General features: G+C 32.1%; 1 protein-coding gene across 1 annotated transcript in view; it reads left to right on the forward strand.

Moving 5' to 3' along the window:
* LOC148304369 (uncharacterized) overlaps positions 1-18,290 on the forward strand; it is a 33,920-nt gene extending 15,630 nt beyond the window's left edge. The window contains exons 2-9 of the mRNA XM_088268416.1: positions 2,750-3,065; positions 3,759-3,969; positions 7,088-7,453; positions 9,718-9,903; positions 11,407-11,528; positions 12,160-12,327; positions 12,414-12,584; positions 13,104-18,290. Coding sequence (XP_088124542.1) covers positions 2,802-3,065; positions 3,759-3,969; positions 7,088-7,453; positions 9,718-9,903; positions 11,407-11,528; positions 12,160-12,327; positions 12,414-12,584; positions 13,104-13,397 — 1,782 coding nt within the window. The 5' untranslated portion in view covers positions 2,750-2,801 and the 3' untranslated portion in view covers positions 13,398-18,290. The remainder of the gene's footprint in view (positions 1-2,749; positions 3,066-3,758; positions 3,970-7,087; positions 7,454-9,717; positions 9,904-11,406; positions 11,529-12,159; positions 12,328-12,413; positions 12,585-13,103) is intronic.
* Positions 18,291-19,418: the final 1,128 nt, after the last annotated feature.

A 19,418-nucleotide genomic window follows, 5' to 3' on the forward strand; every position in this document is an offset into this window, starting at 1 on the left:
TCATATTTTCATGTAAATCAATATTATAATCTAAATCTTGAAATCAATTCATAAAAATATGAGTCAAAATAATACTTTGTACTTTAAATCAATGAATTGATCTTTGATTTCATCGAAATTAGCGGGCATACCTGAATGATGATACATATCAAATCAAAGTGCATCACCTGATATATTACACACTCAATTTCCCCACTTTTCATACGAAACATTTTATTTTTTTTAATACTTGAATATTTTTTCAAATATTTTTAATACCTTCAACATTAATATAGTGCTATGTAAGATATAATAAAACAACAACTTTATAGCTCTTTCCCTTTTTCCCCTGAGATTGGTACAGTTGGATGTGGGGGATTTTGGATGTTTCCATTCTCCTCACATGCGCATACCATTGTCTCCTTCGTTGCCTTCCCCACCTAACGACATCTTCGATCTCGCATATTTCTCTGATCCTGGAATTTCTTATTCTATCTCGAAGACTCTTGCCTGATATGCTTCTTAGAGTCTTCATTTCTGACACTCGAAATACAAAATACTGGGGCTAACCACTACACACTTAACCTAATATAATCTTCCTCTTCTGTGCGTGTCAAGTAAGGTCCCCCTGACGTCGACTATCACTTGAGAATAATGGTCCTTGTCTTGGGCAGCTCTAAACAGCCCCTCGACGGTCCTGATCCCCGTCCAATCTCGTATATTCCGGAGCCAGAAGATCTGTCTTCTGCCCACATCTCATCGACCTTCTATTTTGCCTTTATTTGCCTAACCTAACCTAACCTAACCTAACCTAACCTAACCTAACCTAACCTAACCTAACATCACCACTACGCGTGATGGCAGAGAAAAAATACATATTTTTACATGTTTTAATTATTATATTTTTGCACACATACTAAGCATTGAAGGAGATTGGTAACATAAGCTAAGCTAGGACACAAAATGCCGAATCCACTTCTTGTGGAACGGAAGGTCTGTTGAGGACAGTCAACAGTTGGCCCACACTAGATTATTCCTCCTGTTCCCAACACAGATTTAAATAAAAATATATTTATTTAGTTAGAAAAAAAAATCCACTGAATGATCTTTAAACCTTGTACATAATAAGCAAGGTAAATAATAAATGCAATTCCCATCTGAAAAATAAATTACATGCTCAACAGTTGTAATCTTGTGTTTTTTGGGTTCAAATTCTACATACTCTTTATAATAATAACCTTTAAAAATATTCAAGTACTCAAAATGTGCATAATGCAATTATTTATAATCTTATCGTGTCTAGACAGTACTATCATTATGTAAACAAAAAATATAAAGCGGCAATATGCTACCAGTATTATAATAATTAAATACCACATCTTTTGCTAAATCAAATCATACTTCCATATTCTTCTTCATCTATGTTGAGATGTCATAATATAAAATAGAATAGAAGAGTATTCGGATAATCATATTCGTACTCACACTAACGTGTGTAACTTAGACTCTGTGTAACTTAACTGTCAGAATCAATAATAATAATAGTTTTAGATATTTTATGTATATAGCGGTATTCTTGTGAAATACTACCTCAAGGGCAGTGTTAAATCATTCTGTCAAAGTTCATTATTTATGACGACAATAGGAGTATATATGCTTAGTAAAAATTAAAAGTATTAAACCTCTCCTTATCTTTTATCTTTACTTTAATAGGAGGCATGTGCTCGATTATCACTTTGAATGAATGATTTGTAAATAATAAAATGAAAACGATATTATCTATCGTTTCTCATGTATGTGATTATAATCCAGGATTCGGACCTCGCATACAAATGAAAGAGTTTCTGCTCAATAAAAAGCTTCTTTCACCTCACTATAAATGTCTCTAATGATATTTAGTTATTCAAGCACTATGTTTCGAATTTGAACAATGTACGAGAATATCTAGAAGGTCCAAAAATGTGAGTAGTGTGGTTGTCAATCATGAGTAGAATTAGTGAATGTTACAAGCGTGTAAAGTGATCACTTAAATCAGCCTCGATGGTCGAAAGCCCCGTAAATGCTTATATTCTTCTTCATCTGTGTTGAGATATCAAAGAAATTATGTGTAAATTGTGATTTGTGTACTTTGGTGGGAGGTGATTTCTTGTGTCATGTGAGAGAAACTCTTAGGGTGTTGACTGACCGGAGCCATTTTGTCGTAACGTAACACGTTACGATGCGAGGATTCGTATAGTCAGTACAGCGAGCCGGGCGCTCCATCCATAGTTTCGGATGCTCGCTGACGCTCGCCGCGAGCAATGTTACGACGTTACGTTACGACGAAATGCTCCAGTCAGTCATCACCCTTAAATCCATATGTAAGGATAATTTTAGCATATATTTGTTTGACTGTCATAATATTTTGTCACATGTTTCATAAAATTGTATGCACTCTTTCCTCCTTATCAGTTTATTATTAATTACCATAATTCAAATGTTATATATATTATGTTTTCTATTTCTGTTGTTCAAAAACGATGACAAATGTTTTTTTTTTATATTTGATGTGTGTGTTATTTTTTATACTTTTTTTGATAACAAAGACAAACTACCACAAAGTTTTTGTACCATATGTTCTAGAACTGCCTACTCATGAGTTGTCGTGACAAAATATATCAAAAGTTCATTCGTAGAATTCTAAAGAACATACCATAAAAATGATAAGATTACTTTATTGCGAGAATGTTACATTAATGCTTAAATCAATATGTGTTTTCTTCCATTACAGTTGGCGACTGCGTCCGATCAACTCCTCAGCATAAAACTTCTGATCTCTTGAGATGTTTCAACCGGTTCTTCATTCTGTCAAGTCTTTGGGGAGATCTGTCTGCATCAGGCATCTATCTAGCCAGTGTTATAATGGAGCTACGAGCGTTTCTCTGGTCAGAAGAAATAAGTGTGGTTCAACACCAAAGAGACATTTTCACCATGCTACGGAGAAGAATGTGATATCTTCATTTTATGATGAAATTGTGGTACCAAACTGTGTGATATCTGATTATGTCTGGCACGGATTGGATAAGTGGGCGGACAAAACAGCAGTGGTAAGTAAAAAAATATACTTATGAAACTATTTGTTTTTTAAAAATGTTTATATTATTTATTATATCCGACACTGGTTTAGTGTCAGATGTAACCTACGGATGAGATGTCAATTAAGATCATTGTAAAAATACAACAATTAGTGAAATATGGATGTTAAATAATGGCCAGAAAAAAATACTACTTATAAAAATACTAATAATATAAATAGTAATTGAGACACGAACTCAAAATACTAAAATGGCATTTAAATAAATATCCAAGTAAAATTAGAAGATATCAAGATTCTGAAGATAAAAATTAACGCTCATTACATGTGAATCTTTAAAAAAAATATAAACTAAAAGAAAATACCATTTTACCAGTCTTCAAATAAAACAATAAACCTTGAGTGAGGTCCCTCTCCAAGCACAAGAGCGCAGTCTGTTTTTTGGAGAGACACAGCAAAACTAAAATTATAAGTTTGCCATATGTATAAATGAATAGAAATCGTATTAAATTGTATTAAAAAATGTAAATATATTAAATTATTTTTAAAAAATTCACTCTACATGTTTTGTTATTCAACTACTCATTACTCATAGTGGAAATTAAGTTTTTGTCAGCCAACTAAGCCAAAAAGATGGCAACATGGCATTCAAGTCAATTAATGTTATTTATTACATAGCTCTAATACATTTGATTACTCTTTCAAGGTTTGCGGCATAACTGGAAAGGGATATACATATGGACAAGCACACAAAATGTCTACTGCGTTTGCTGCCTGCCTCAGAAATAAACTGAAACTGAGAGATGGAGATTGTGTAGCCATTATGCTACCCAATTCTCCTGAGTTTCCCCTGGCAACCTTAGGGGCGGTCCAGGCGGGGTGTATCGTCACTACCGTCAATCCCATATATACTGCTGGTAAGATTATAGTTCTTAATAATACAGTAAAGCCCCCTAAAACATGCACTCGTATAAGGTTTACTCCTTTAACGTTTGAGACTGTTTTTTTTCCTAAAACGGTCCTCTGTATAACGCAGTGGGTCTGTGTGCCTTGACCTAGATAGACACGTTCAACGGAAGTAACATTGATGACTCATCGGCACTCATTCAAAATCAAATCATTTCTGCTGGTAAAAATGTAAAAATACCATTTAAAAATATTACCCCCCTACAGCGTTCTCCCCAATAACGCAAAACCTATCTCAAAGTTATAGGGGTGTTTACTGCATATATCTACTCTAAAAAAATTTGCTAAATCTAAGCAAAATGTTTCTGACAATGTTTATCCTACATTCATAATATGCCTGGAACTCACGTATTCAAAACATGAGTCTCTCGGATGAACACATTTAGATTTTAAATTGAAAAAATTAAAGATACAAATATGTAGACTCAAAATCAGTGTTTGATTTTAATATTTTAAAGTAAATTATGGAGCTCTACAAATTAAACGCCAAATCAATAAATAAATAAACACATTTAGGATGGTAATTTAACCCTTAGCACTTGAGTGCCGCCATAAAGGCGATATAGATAGTTTGCAGCATTACTCAAATGGCAGCTAGAAAAACAGTTTTTAATTTTTTTAAATAGACTTTTATATTTAAACCATAATCATATTAATTCAAAATGTATTACAAATTAATGAATTTCATAGCGTTGGCAGAATGCACAGTTAAAAAAAACTTTCCAGTTCATGGAGTTAAAGTAATCATCTTACTCTGATCTACAACTAATGGTGCAGAGGACACTGCATCAAACACATAGGTGAAAAGCAAACTATTCGTATTTTCACCTGTCGATGAGAACATCTGTAGTTCTCGAAACTAGTCGTGTTTACATTATTAAACCCAAAAGTGGTCTAGTATAAATATTTTATTTTTATATAATTACGAATCTTTAGTTTTATTACCAGATAGATTAAAGCCAGCAACATTTTTAACACACAGATGTTAATATATGTTTTATTGCTATGGAAATATTGACACATGAAACAAGAGTTCAAATTGTATAATACGCTAATAAAAGTCATGGCATATAAATATGTCCTCAAATGTTCAATTGTATCAGATTAGTCTGCTGAGAGTTATTTCACACAGTGGGTGTGTAATGTAAGATATCTTTAGTCATTTGCTTTTTTGCTAAATAGAATACAAGCCGATTGTAAGATTAATAATTGTATTCTTTAGTCATCATCATCTTCTAAAGGCAGCGCCTTGTTGTGTCAGCCACTTGTCTCTTTTAGTCGCTATCCTCTTGAGCTGCGAATAGGAGGAGACGTCCATGAGCCGCTTCAAATCCTGGAAGTATGAAGTTCTTGGGCGGCCTCTTGTTCGTTTTCCCAAGATTCTTCCTTCGAAGATGTTGCTAAGAAAGGTACTATGTCTAATTGAGTGCCCTATTAGCTTGGCCTTCCTCTTCAAAATATGATTTATAAGCTCTCTTCTTTCTTTTACGTCCTGCAACACCTTTTCGTTGGACTTCCTTACGACCCATGATGTTTTGGTCATCTTCCTCCAAACCCACATCTCAAATGCTTCAAGCCGGTCTTTTTCGTACTTTTGGATGGTCCAGGTTTCACACCCATACAACAAAACACTCCAAACAAAAGCCTTTATGAATCCTTTTCTTACTTCAATTTTTAAATGTTTGTTTGATAATAATCTTTAGTGTAATGTTATAAAAGAAATAATAAGCTGTAGCATCGTGTCACATGTAAGGTTCCTCTCACATAAGATACTGTGCACCAATATGGTATTAGATTCCATGAATCTGTTCTTTACTTATCTGTAATGTTTGTTTATTTACTTATCTGTAATACAAGAAAATAAACTAAAAATGAATTTTTTATTGAATACATTAATTTTTCTTTAATAACTCTATGAATATTCAATACTGATAATATTTATTCGGACGTTGACTTTTTTATGCTTGTTGAGCAATGTTCACTTTTAATAATACAATTTAAATACATATATACTAAATTTTATCGCAGAAATATTCCAGGGTTATATTGATGACAATAAGTTAATGACCGTATTCAGAAATTACGCTTATATTTAACATTGTAACAAGAAAAGCTTAGAGCGATCTTTATTTTTCACTAGTTTACATAAGAAAATTATTTTAGAAAAATAACATAATGTTATCTTAAACATTGAAACGTGAAAACCTGGTTAAAAAAATCATTCTTGACTGGAAAACGTTAACTGAAAAAGAAGTAATGTAAAAAAAATGTATATATATATATATATATATATATATATATATATATATATATATATATATATATATATATATATATATATATATATATATTTTTGGTAGGAATTTGATTTATTGGGTTGTTTGAGTCTCACTAGCTACAAAATATTATTTTTTTAATAAGGCTTAACCATGATTTCAAGATTATTTCCGTTTGTAAAATTTTATCTGAAGATTATGGAAATTAGGATTATAAAATATTTTTATACCATTTCAATCAAGCCGTATGATGTAGCTGTATACATATGTAATAAAATAACTAGGCACCTACCTATACATTTTATTAAGTACTTACATATAGTACCTACATAAAACAGATCTACCACCAGATGTCACATGCGTCGCACTGAATAAAACAAAAGACATCAGATAGAAAAAATATAATATTCTGAACTGTCAGAATCAGATAGATAGATAGAAAAATATTATAAAGATAAATTAAGAATAAACTTTAATTACAAAGCAACACATTGTTTTATTTTATTATTATACAACAAGGAAAATATTACCACGTTATACATATATATAGCAATGATCATTTGCTACAATATCTATATGGCATATGATGATTTTTTTACTTTAAAACCGCATCATTTCTAATATTCATACGGTAGGTACCTACGTGAAAATGATGCGGAATGTATCAAAACATAACGGTCACAATAGATTTTAAGAAATATTACTATTTACCAAATAAAATTTAAATTAACAATGATAAATATTTATCAAATAATCAAATGATGATAAATATTTTTTCTTTCTCATATTACAGAGGAGGTTGAGCGACAACTGAAAGATTCACGAGCAAAAGTTGTCATAACAACAGCAACCTGCTTTCCGCATGTCCGGACCGCCATTAACTCCCTGAAGAAGAACATTCCCATCATCATCGCCGAATGTGACACGATGCTTCCACACCCAGAAGGAACCATCAAATTTGCCGAATTCGCTGAGAACTTTGGGGAGAATACCGACTGCTTGAAGGAAGTGAGAAGAAATGGAGATGACACAGTTTTCCTTCCTTATTCCAGTGGGACGACCGGTTTACCCAAAGGCGTAGAATTGACCAATAAAAATATAACAGCAAATTGTCAACAAATGAATTCACACAAAATCGTAATAATGCTGCCAACGACGGGTATGTTTTTGTTTTGATAACTCCAGTAGAGTACTGCCACTAACTGTGGATTTTTATTTTTATTTTTACATATTATTTATCCGATGTTCAATAAATTATATCACATTTATCAACACAGCATTAGAAATAGTAGTTTCCTTATAAGCAATTGCCTTGTATTTTTTTGTTTATTTAATTTAATATTACAACACTCCCCTCTTACCAGTCCTAAATTATTTATAATTACATCTCAAAGTACAAAAATACCATTTATCTTTATAAATATGTATGTTTTTAGAAGAAAAAATATTAAATTTTAAGTACAATTTTAAGTTAAGTATATTAATCACAAATGTTAGAAGATTGTAAGCACTAGTAGCATAAAGATTATTTTTAGTTAATTAGTAATCATAGTTTATCAAGATTTGGTAAAAATCATCTTTCTAGAACAATAAAATATTTTCAAAAAAAGGGTCAATTTTAGATGTAATACAATAATTTACTATGAAAAACCTTAGAAAAAGGTACAAACTGTTTTTTTAAACAATAACTTGCAAAGCCTCTACTTTTAAAGGCTTGTCTGCAGGTAGGATAGTAAGGATAGAGAAGGTAGATGTTAATTGAAAGCATATTTAGTTTTTTCCAGTAGAAGGTTGCAACCTCCATTTTTTAATTTATAGTCAATTCTTGTGTTGAAATATGATAATATCATTTTATTTGTACAGTTACTTAATTCGGTTAAATCACCCATGTCTAATTTATAGTACACATATCATCCAACTGCTGTAAAAAATCCTTATTTGTGCTATTTTTCAGGGTCATATTATGCGTTGGCTTATTTACACTTCTAGTCGATATTTAGAACTGAATTATTCATCTGAGCAGTGCGTTCTAGAACATGATAGATATACAGAAAAAAAGTACTGAAATATTAGCAAGATGTGCGAATAACATAACCCAAAAAAATACATAAATTTAAAAATAGTTATTTTGAACAAATATTGTTTGTGAAGCTTAAGGTACATTTATTGTACAACAAAAAAATTGTTGTCACATAATTGTGAGAAAAACAAAGTTTTTTGCTAGCATAGACCAAAGAATGGAACATTTTACTCAAAGTTCAATATTATACGTTCTTCACTATTTTTTTCTCGTTTTTTTTTAGTTTTCACATAATATGTTTTTCTTTGTAATTGTACATTGCTATCGGCCAAGGTTTTATACTTGGTCGATGTTATACTTAAATTAAGAGGAACTTATCTCCAAAATTCATAGTTTTTTACTCTTACCATTTTTTGCCATTCATAAGTACATGTTTACGATTATTGTTTTGAACATATTCATTTATGATTTATATAAGTTCCGACATAGACTTCCATACGTAATATATTTTACAAATACTACTTATGACAGTCAAAACAGCAGTAGATTTGCGGTTACTTATGATTAGGCTCCTTGTGATTAATATACGACCCTTATTTATGTACTAAATGGGGTTGGAACTGATGAAAAAACCTCTTGACAACATTGTGTTAATAAACAAATATTAAATGTGCTTAGGAAAATAAATATTATTGATAAAAATATCAATGTGTAGTTAACCCCCATATAACGTTGAGATAAGTACCGCGTTATCAGAGAGTGTGTTATAGAGAGTTAATGTTTTTACATAATAAACCATATCCGCTCCCTAGGTGGAGCATATGGAGTCCACAAACTGTCTCCAGGCTTTTCTGTCGGCTGCCAGCTCCCTTGCATCCTCCTAAGACAGATCCGCGTCCCGAAGTTCTGACGAGAATTGTCAGCAGTGGTCGTCCTGGGCGGCGCGATCCTGATGCCTTGTAAAAGAGGCAAGCTTGATTAAGGCTCTCAGGAGGCATGCGGAGTACATGGCCGAGCCAACTGAATCGCCTTTTCTTGACGACAGTTGAGACCAAGATTTGCTGCGTCCTACGCCTTATCTCTTCATTCGTCACAAAGTCAAACCACCGCATTTTTACATTTTTACATTGTATTTTTATTTTATAAAGACTCTTTTCAGACATTTCAGCTGGTTAAATGTAAAGATAAAATTTAAAACATTAACGCCCCATAACATTCTCTCTGATAATGCGGTACCTAACTAAACATTATAGGAGGGTTTACTACAAATACAAATTATAGATTTTTGTGATAGTCGTTACGCTGTAAAGAGCATTACCAAACTGTTGTGTGTTCAGTAAAATCTTTAGTCATGTTTCGATTGATATTAATAATAAATCATATATCTTGTGTTTTTTTTTCAGACACTCATCAGGATGTGACAATTTGTGTTTTGCCATTTTTTCACATCTATGGACTGGTAGTGACTATGCTTAGCAGACTGGCATTCGGTATGAAACTGGTGACCATTCCAAAATTTACCCCAGAATCATTCTTGAACGCCCAAGCGAAATACCAAGGCAGTATAATGTTCCTAGTTCCACCAATTGGTGAGTTTATAGTTATATTTTGTACACTAACACATTTCGGAAGGGTGTTTTTTTACGCCTACGGACCGCTGGCGGCGGGATTTGATCATTACAAACATAAAGTTCAAACCTTAACAAATAGATTGGTACATAATATTCATCTAAAAACTTTCAATAATTCCTTTTTTTCTGTAGAAATACCATTCCAGTCCTAAGTGTGTTAAAAGCATTGTTAAATGTGTGGTACGGTAATGTAAATCTCCTTATCATTCATCGTTCCTTTAAAAACACCACTTCATGACTACTGGTTTCGGAGACCTGATGATGGAATGGTTATTCCGAAACAAGTTGTCATGAAGTAGTATTTTAATTGGTATTACACAAGCTGAATGATGAATGATAGCAAATCATCGGCTGAACATAAAACAAGCACAATAACAGCGAAAACAGAGATGGCAACCAAGACAGCAACAGCAATAAGTTCGATAAAAAAGAGAACCGGAAGGAGCCTTAAATTCCAACAAAGATATCAAGCATAATTTATTACATAATAAATACGGAATGGAATCCGAGGAAATATAGTCAGACAAAGAAATGCGGGACACAGCATTTCGTTTGTCTGACTATATTTCTTCGCATAAAATTATAAATTATAAAATGCAGTTCAAACAGTAAAAAAATGGCGCAAGCACATACTACATATTTATTGACTGCTACTTTACTAAGAAATGCAATGCGAACAATGAACTTATATCCACAAGTATCAGGTATCACAAATTCATAGTTTGGTTCGTGTATTACGGAGTATAACAGCGGCCGGAAAAGGTTTACGAGCAATAATAAAACATATGTGTAGAATGAACAAATAAATTTTTTCCAACGCAAAAACATAGACGAAATATCGCAAAAGCAACACTTTTTAATTTGTACTTTTACAAAGGAACCAATTACTTTTTCTGATACTTTGTGGCACATTTTATTAACTTTAGAAAAAAACACTATGTACTTTGTTTTTAACCACTTTTTATTGGTATATTTCTCCAACCGGTTTCGACAAGAACTTTGTCATGATTAGGGTTAAACATATACTAAATTTAAAACTTTGAAATATTCATAGTCAGGTGAGTGGGCGGGATTAAGGTTTAATCAGTTGTCTAATTAATCACTGTTTTTTAATGACAGAGTTATTGTCCTTGCCTTGGGCAACTCTAAACAGCGCCTCAACGGTTCTGATGCCCTCAATACTCATCAACCACTTAACAGTTAAATTTTAGTAAGAAAATTTGTCGGTACAGAAAATCATCACCAACAAGTCAAAACAAGACTGCCTGAACACTACTCGGGTTAGTCAATAAAAGAAAATACATTAATATATTTGGCTTGGGAAAATCACTTCCGACAAGTTGGGATACTCGCCAAAGCAATACAAACTCCTTGCCTGACTCAGCTTGCTCTAGACTGAGAGCTGGTTAACAACATTGTCCACAGCTTTTTATAAATTTCTCTTTGTCCTTTTATTTGCAGTCCTGTTTTTGGGATCCCACGCAGATGTTAATGGCACTCACTTAGATCCCATTAGGACAGTGATGTCGGGAGCTGCTCCTCTTGCTGCCACAGATGTCAACCGGTTCTTGGAAAGGACAAAGGTGAAATGAAAATGTTTTTTTCAATATAAAAAACCTCTCTTATATGATTTATCCTGGTTCTTACCCTTATCCGCACCTAATGGTGCGCTGCATCAATATGACACTCCGTCGTATTGACACAGTTTTATGTTTATCATTTCTTATGTGAATGCAAGGTGCTCAAGCAATGGACAAAGTAATTTTTTTACAGAGATTTGTGTAGTAGTAATTCAGAATCTCTATCAGAATAGAAGTCCTATCAAAAAATACATATATGTCTTATATTGTTCAGCATAATGGATATTGTTCAGCATAGTGGTAGCCCTTCCTACAGGCATAATAATCGGCAGATTGGTCCTGTATATAAGAATGTGATATAATCTATGCCAAAGCTGTCTTAGGTAACTATTGGGAATATACAAACCGATGCTTCGAATAATTTCAGGATTATCTATCATACATCGCAACGATAGATAAAAATGTGTAATCAAATACACATTCCTTATATAGTCTCTCTACTATTGTAACCAAGCATACCCTGAAGAAACTCGGTCGGGTAGAGCCAAGGATAATAGCCATGCTCTATCATGTAGAGGTGTGTTGTTATTGTGTTATTTAATATATTTTTTAATTGATATTTACCTTTTTCTAGACTAACGTAGCATTTATGCAAGGCTATGGTCTAACAGAAACGTCTCCCGTAGCACTTATGCAAGAAAGAGGTAATCCAAACTATGCTTCAGTGGGCAGCCCAACTCCCAGTACAGATGCCAAGATTGTCCGACTAGAAAATGAATCTGAAGTTCTGGGCCCAAATGAAGTACGTAATGAATTAAATGACATCACCAATTTAGTATTGAGGTTAATTGAATAGTTGTACAAAGGAACATTTTTACTGGTTACTAGGTGGGTGAGCTTTGGCTTCGAGGTCCCCAGGTGATGAAAGGATACTACAACAACCCGGCAGCGACAGAAGAGATCTTTAGACCCGGTGGCTGGATGAGGACTGGAGATATGGCGTACTATGATGAGAACCATGCCTTCTATATCACGGATCGGCTAAAGGAACTAATCAAGGTATAAATATTTTCTCAATACTGCCACTAAACATTTGAGATAGACAGCAGCAAGGGTTCCGATGTCACATATTCTTCTTTTTCCTGGCTCCATCCCAATTTATCGTCTTTGTAGACTGTTGGAGTCAACTCTCCTCATCCTCAGGTTGTAAATCCTTCCATCTTGGGCAACTTTACTTAAGCCATGCCTTCGAATCATGTTTTCTTTCTTCAGCTTCCGAAAATTCTTTGGTCTTCCTCTAGATGTTATTTGAGAAAGATGTGAATGGGAGAACAGAATGAGGATGGCCAAAAAAGACTTGACACCACCAGATCAATCAGAATCTAAAATCTAGTGGTGTCAAAAGTCTACGTAATTGGGGGGCATGTATAACTAGATGTATGGATGTGAAGGAAGCTAGGAGTGTATGTCAGGACTGATGAGTTTGGCGTTCCATCTTCTCTGGCTTCCCTGCGGGGAAACGGTAGTAGTAGTAATAGTAATATAGATATAATATTAACCTCTTGTTCATTTTTTCAGGTTAAGGGCTATCAAGTACCACCAGCAGAACTAGAAGGTATCCTTAGATCTCATGCCGACTTATCAGAAGCCGTAGTTGTAGGAATACCACATCCGACATATGGAGAAGTACCCAAGGCCTTTGTTGTGAAGAAGAAAAATACGTCTCCTTCGGAAGAAAGCATCATGAAGTTTGTAGAAGAAAAAGTAGCCAGCTATAAGAGACTTGGCGGTTTACAATTTATCGATTCTATTCCCAAAAATGCAGCCGGTAAGATTTTGAGAAGAGAAGTTAAAAACTTGTATTGTTCATAAAAAATAATAACTGATAATATATATCTATATGTGTTAATATATAGCTATGGTTTATAAGTCGGATAAATTTGCTATCTATTGTAAATTTCTGTTTTGTTTTTCATTGTATTTTTTTACAAAATTTGCAAGTCATATGTGAATTTATGGGCTAATGAAATGTTGTCTTAATACAAAAGCAATATAACACTCTCCTTATCATTCATCGTTTACTTTCTGCAATACCACTATTAATAGGCAAAATACAAAAGCAATATAATTAAATACATGTAAACATGTTAAATTCTGTATTAACCCTTACAATGCTAAAAACTCCTGCGCGTTCCGGCGATATGTATTTTGTACATTATATGAAAATGCGGTTTAAAAATGGAAAAAAATGTGAATATTCCTAAATGTTGCTTTTATTGACCATAGTTGAATTTGAAATGTAACGATTTTGTAATGTTAGCTCTGGTATTATCAGAAAACGAGAAAAAAATACATTGCTAATAACCGCAACCGTTGGCGTAGCGACACGACCGTCGCGCAAGACGATCTGCATGCTACTGGCGTAGTAAACACGCTACGAGATGCGTGTATACTTACAAAGCATGCCACACGCGCGTGTGGCACACAGAAACGTTTGTGCAGTGGTGATTTTATTCCGGATTTTATTCTCGAACTATTTAATTCCGCCGCTGAAAATGAATAACCTTATACTATAATACTTTCATGTAATACATAATTATATTACGGAGGAATACAAAAATTCTGGGCCCAAATCTATTATATTTTTTATTGATATTCTCATTTGAAAAGTTGAGTTGTAGTTAATACATATCACCGGGAGGGGAAGGCTAACACAGATTGTAACTAAGTGCTATCAATATATGGATAATGGAGACAAGTAAAAACAATGTAAATTATGACCACATCGTCAATAATTGCTAATTAATATTTCATGCTACATTTATTATAAAATGCTCCCTCGATACAGGAAATCTATATGAGAATACATTGTTAAATTTTTAATTGTAAATATGTGTATGATAAAAATAATTTTTTAAATCAGCACATTTGCCTGACATCTATGTACAGAAATAATAACTTTTGATCATAAGAGTTATTACAGCGTTGGATTTCAGGCTCAGAATTTTTTTAAATGTGATAATGCAGATTAATTTTTAAATAAAACTTGTATACATTACAATACATGATCGTAAAATAATTCGCTTAGAGATAGCATGTACCTACACCAATAAATAATTTATAAAACTTGATAATAGGTTACTCAGAATCACTCTCTGTGAAAAAAATAAGGTTAGATGTGGGATTATATAGAAAAATGTGTGTAGAGAGATGTAATATGATATAAAAATACTAAATACACATTGCAGTGTATTATTTAAATGCACAGCAGATAAAAATTCTATCATTGTCATATAAATAATGAAGAGAGAAAAAACTGTTACATAATTTGATGAATTATCAGAAAGATATTTTGATAAAATATAGTGTTGTTTAAATAACTACAGGAATGTATTCCTTGCGGGATCTGTCATTCATTGTGTCAAAAAATAAACTTCTCAGAGAGAAAACGTCATTAGTTATTTTGAATAGAATCCTTTAAAAAAATAACACAACATGTGTTCATAGTTCAAACTACACAAATATATGAAACTTAAAACGCCCAAGTACAAATTTTTAATGTAGACTTCTCAGAATATACAATATTTACATTATAAAAAATACTTGACTATAATAGCATTTTAGGTATACACCTGTTGGTCAATTTACTAGGATGGATGTTATATAAATTTCCCTATTAATCAAAGAATATTGAAAAATATTGTAATTACGAACATTGCAACTATGTATTTCACTCTAGTATGCCTGAAAAATAAATAGCAATACCATTTTTTTCATTGAGGATATGAAAACAATATTCGATTATGAGTTGAAATATCGTAAAAGTATGAAATATTTTATTTTTTATCCATTTCTAGGGTGATTTCAGTGATTTTTTAAAAATAAAATAAATTGATGAACCCACTTTTCAGAAAGTTTGAAGTCTGGTATACATAAAATATACTTTGTATATTTATTTATTTTATTAAATGAATTTTAATATTTGTGGTGTGAGAATTACGAATCTCAAATGAATGTTACCTACTTACGCATATTCATTTAAGTGAAGTTGTTTGAAGAGTTTCCGACTCAATCAAACATTTTTAAATGGAGATGAATTGCAATTAATTATAATTTTTTTGTACAATACAGCATGTATATTATCTCGGACTGTGAGTCAATATTTCCAGATTCAATCCCTCTCTGCCACAACTTATTTCTTTTTTATAAACTCAAACCTGTAATTTAAGCTTATCAGAAAAAATTTTTAGACGAAAAATTTATATAAGAATATAGATCAAAATTATTTATCTTTTCTTATAAAAAAAAAAAAATAATATTCAAAAATATAACTCAATTAGGGCGTTTGTCCACTACATGGAATTATACAGAATTCTACCGTCCGTTTTAAAACGACGATTGGTTTGGATTGGCTTGTGCTTTGGCCATCTTTTTTCGGATCGGTGCTCTGTATCGGTGCGTGAACACGTTACGCGTAAATTCGATCACGCTAAACTGTTGTAGTCGCTTTCATTTTTCAAAACCGGACTGTCGGACGATCAAATTCCGGATAGTGGCCAATCGCCCTTGCTGTAATAAATCAGATTGTTATTAATACTGCCAATAGGATTTTCATAATATGTTCCAAAAGGTTTTTTGTGTTTTTATTTCGTAAAATAGATATAAATACAATAGTGGTATTTGTTTTGATTTTACTTTATGCCATTTTATTAAAAAAAAAAATATGTGCCGAATATTACTAACCGACGGCGCTGTATCAACCATCTTGGCGGTGCAGCTGACAGCTCAAAAAATTAAGTCAAAATAAGGTATAAATTGTCAGCCACCGTGTTTATAATACTCTAAAAAATAATATTTTCTGGAAATTTTATTGATTTTTTTCTCCGTGTCCTTAAATAATGTATACTGATTTTTTATTTATTTTTATTTTATTTGTATAGGTTTATTTAAATCACAATTTATACATATTTAGAACTCTTTTTTTTGCAGAGACCCACCAAGCCACCTTATGTGTCTTGTCGGTGGAGTTCTTTTTTAATACATTTTTTATTGTTTTTAACGATTTCAACCTAATATAGACACAAAAAGAGAAAAAAATTAAGAATATAAACATTTTACAATTTTCATAAAATTAACTCTTGATCATTTACCCATTCCTTTATTTTGCCTTTGTTCCATATTTTATTTTGACCTCTAACATCCGTCGGCAACAAATTAAAAATGTTCGGAATGATATATTGCAGCGTTTGACTCCCATATTTATTGTTAATTCTTGGGGACTATCAAACTTATGCAAACATTATTATTCATTTCATTGGTTAATTTTAATAATATCTACTGACTTTAACACATTATTTTATTTATTGTTTCGGCATTAATTTTTTCGGCATTGTTTTCTTTAATCATTGTAACACATTATTTGCTCTCAGTCTAATCAATAACACAGGCAGACACACTAGACCCAAATTAGAAAAAATATAATTTTCCCAATTTCTCTTTTTACTCAGGCATGGTGCAATATTAATTTTAATATATTTATTTAATGCTAAAGTAAAATATGAATGAATATTTGATAAAATATGTGCGGTAATTGCTAAACATATGGTTTAATAACACACTGCAAAATTTATTTATTTTTAAACCAGTTACTAGATAGTTATCCCCAAATGTTATATTGTCAATATTCATATAAAATACTTAACTAGAGCAATATTTGACTGGCTAAAATGATTAACTTTTACAAGGATATCCAATAACCAATAAGAAAATTACAGTGGAACCTCTCATAACGAGCATTATTCATTCCAGAATCTTACTCGTTAAGCGAAAAAAAAATTGTCTTGCACGGAAATCCCGGCTGACAAAAGATTGTCATGAAAAGGGACTCGCCCTTTCTCTATAACTCACTATGCGAAATGTCGATAGTTAAGGGAGCAACTTTTTCACTTTTTTTATCGTTATGTGAATTATGAGAGGTGCTCGTTATGAACAGGTGAATGATTTCGTGTATTTGGGTAGTATGTTTTCTAGGGATGGAAAGATTGATAAAGATATAGAAAAGAGAGTGAATGCTGGGAACAAAGTGAACGGTGCACTGAAATCAGTTATAGCAAAAAAAAACCTATCAGCGGAAGCTAAACTGGCAGTGCACAACGGAGTCCTGGTTCGAGGACTCGAACAATGTGCGGAAGAATGTGCGACAAAACGATGTATGATAGATGTGCGAATAGTGAAATAAGGAAGGAATGCAAAGCTGAGATAAGCATTATCGATAAAATTAAGAAAGGTGTGTTGAGATGGTTTGGACATGTGGAACGAATGAGTGACGAAAGAACGGTAAAACAAATTTATGAGGCGAATGTTAGTGGGAAAAGAAGCAGAGGAAGACCGAGAAAAACATGGCACGATCAGGTATGCCAAATACTTGAAAGTGGTCAGGTTAGTCGTAACAATCGGCGGGTATGTATGAGGAGATGCATGAACGTGGAAGAGGCGAAGAATGTTTGCAAGGACAGAGTGATGTGGCGCTCTATTCCCTCTGCCTACCCCTGCGGGGAAGCGGCGTGATGGTTAGCTAGCTAGCTCGTTATGAGAGGTTCTACTGTATAAGATTTTAAACAATTTAATTTTTCAATTGTTACCATAGATATAATACTTATGAATCTAAAGAATTCTTTATACATTTTTTTATTATATTGTTAACAAAACAATTAAGGTTATATGTAAGCTAAGGTTATTTTAATAAAAAAAATATGGAACTTTTAATGAAATGTTTTATTTAAAACCTTACAATAAAATAAATACATAATGTAAAGTATGAAATATAAATATGACAATTAAATCAATTTTATCCCAATAGAGGAATGGGGTTATATAAAAGTCTTATATTTATAAAAATTATAGTAGCTTGTGATTTTGTAGGATTAACCGGTTATTTATTATTTATAATATGATTTCATTAATTACTACCAAATCAGGCAGTCACTTTGTGGTAATACCTATCCATTTTTAATTAAAATTTTACTTAGTAAATACCACTATTTCTTAAAATCTACTGTGACACGTGTTTCGATGCATTCCGCATCATACGGTGTTTGAAAATGATGCAGAATGCATCGAAACATGTCACAGTAGATTTTAAGGAATAGTGGTATTTAAAAAAATTTATGTAAAAATGGACAGTTATTTATTATCGTATATCTAAGAATTTAAAAATGTAACGGTATACTAGTTCGATTTTAAAAATTCTTTACATATGGGAAATCTTAGACACTATTTACTTAATTATGAACTTGATACCTCATCTAAAATATTATTATCTGACATTTTAAAAATAAAAATACATTAATCTTTCATTCAAAGTTCATAATTAATAATGATTGTTTTTTAAGTTGTTTTTATAAATATTTACGTAAGTACTCCATTACTTTATCTTATCTTTTTAGAAAGATAAAAGTCATAGTCTGCAAAAATAGGAAATTGTATACATTGGCTGATGAGAGATACATAAATTACCTAAAATTACAATAAATAATCTCATTTTAAAACTAGTTATTTCAATATACATATCGCTAACTCCTTTCAAGAACGTCATAAATCAAAAAACTCGATTTTTCAGGAGATCGTTTTTAAATTTTAAAAATATAATACAATGTATTAAAAATAAATATCAAGCCACTTACTGAACTTTTTACTGTGCAACAGATCTTTTTAAGTAAAACCTGAAGATTGTTTCTCCATTTGAAAAATATTTAGTTTATTTTAAAAAATAATCAAACAATACCTTTTCTTCAAAATGCAAAAACAACACTTTCTGCCCTGTGGCGGGTAAATATTAAGTTAAAAATATGCCACTTCTGCTGGGATAAAGTAAATTTTTTGGGCATTCCGAAA

The sequence above is a fragment of the Brachycentrus maculatus genome, unplaced genomic scaffold (assembly GCF_059751285.1).
Source record: "Brachycentrus maculatus isolate JH-2025_06_01 unplaced genomic scaffold, ASM5975128v1 h1tg000323l, whole genome shotgun sequence".
NCBI classification, from domain to species: Eukaryota; Metazoa; Arthropoda; class Insecta; order Trichoptera; family Brachycentridae; genus Brachycentrus; species Brachycentrus maculatus.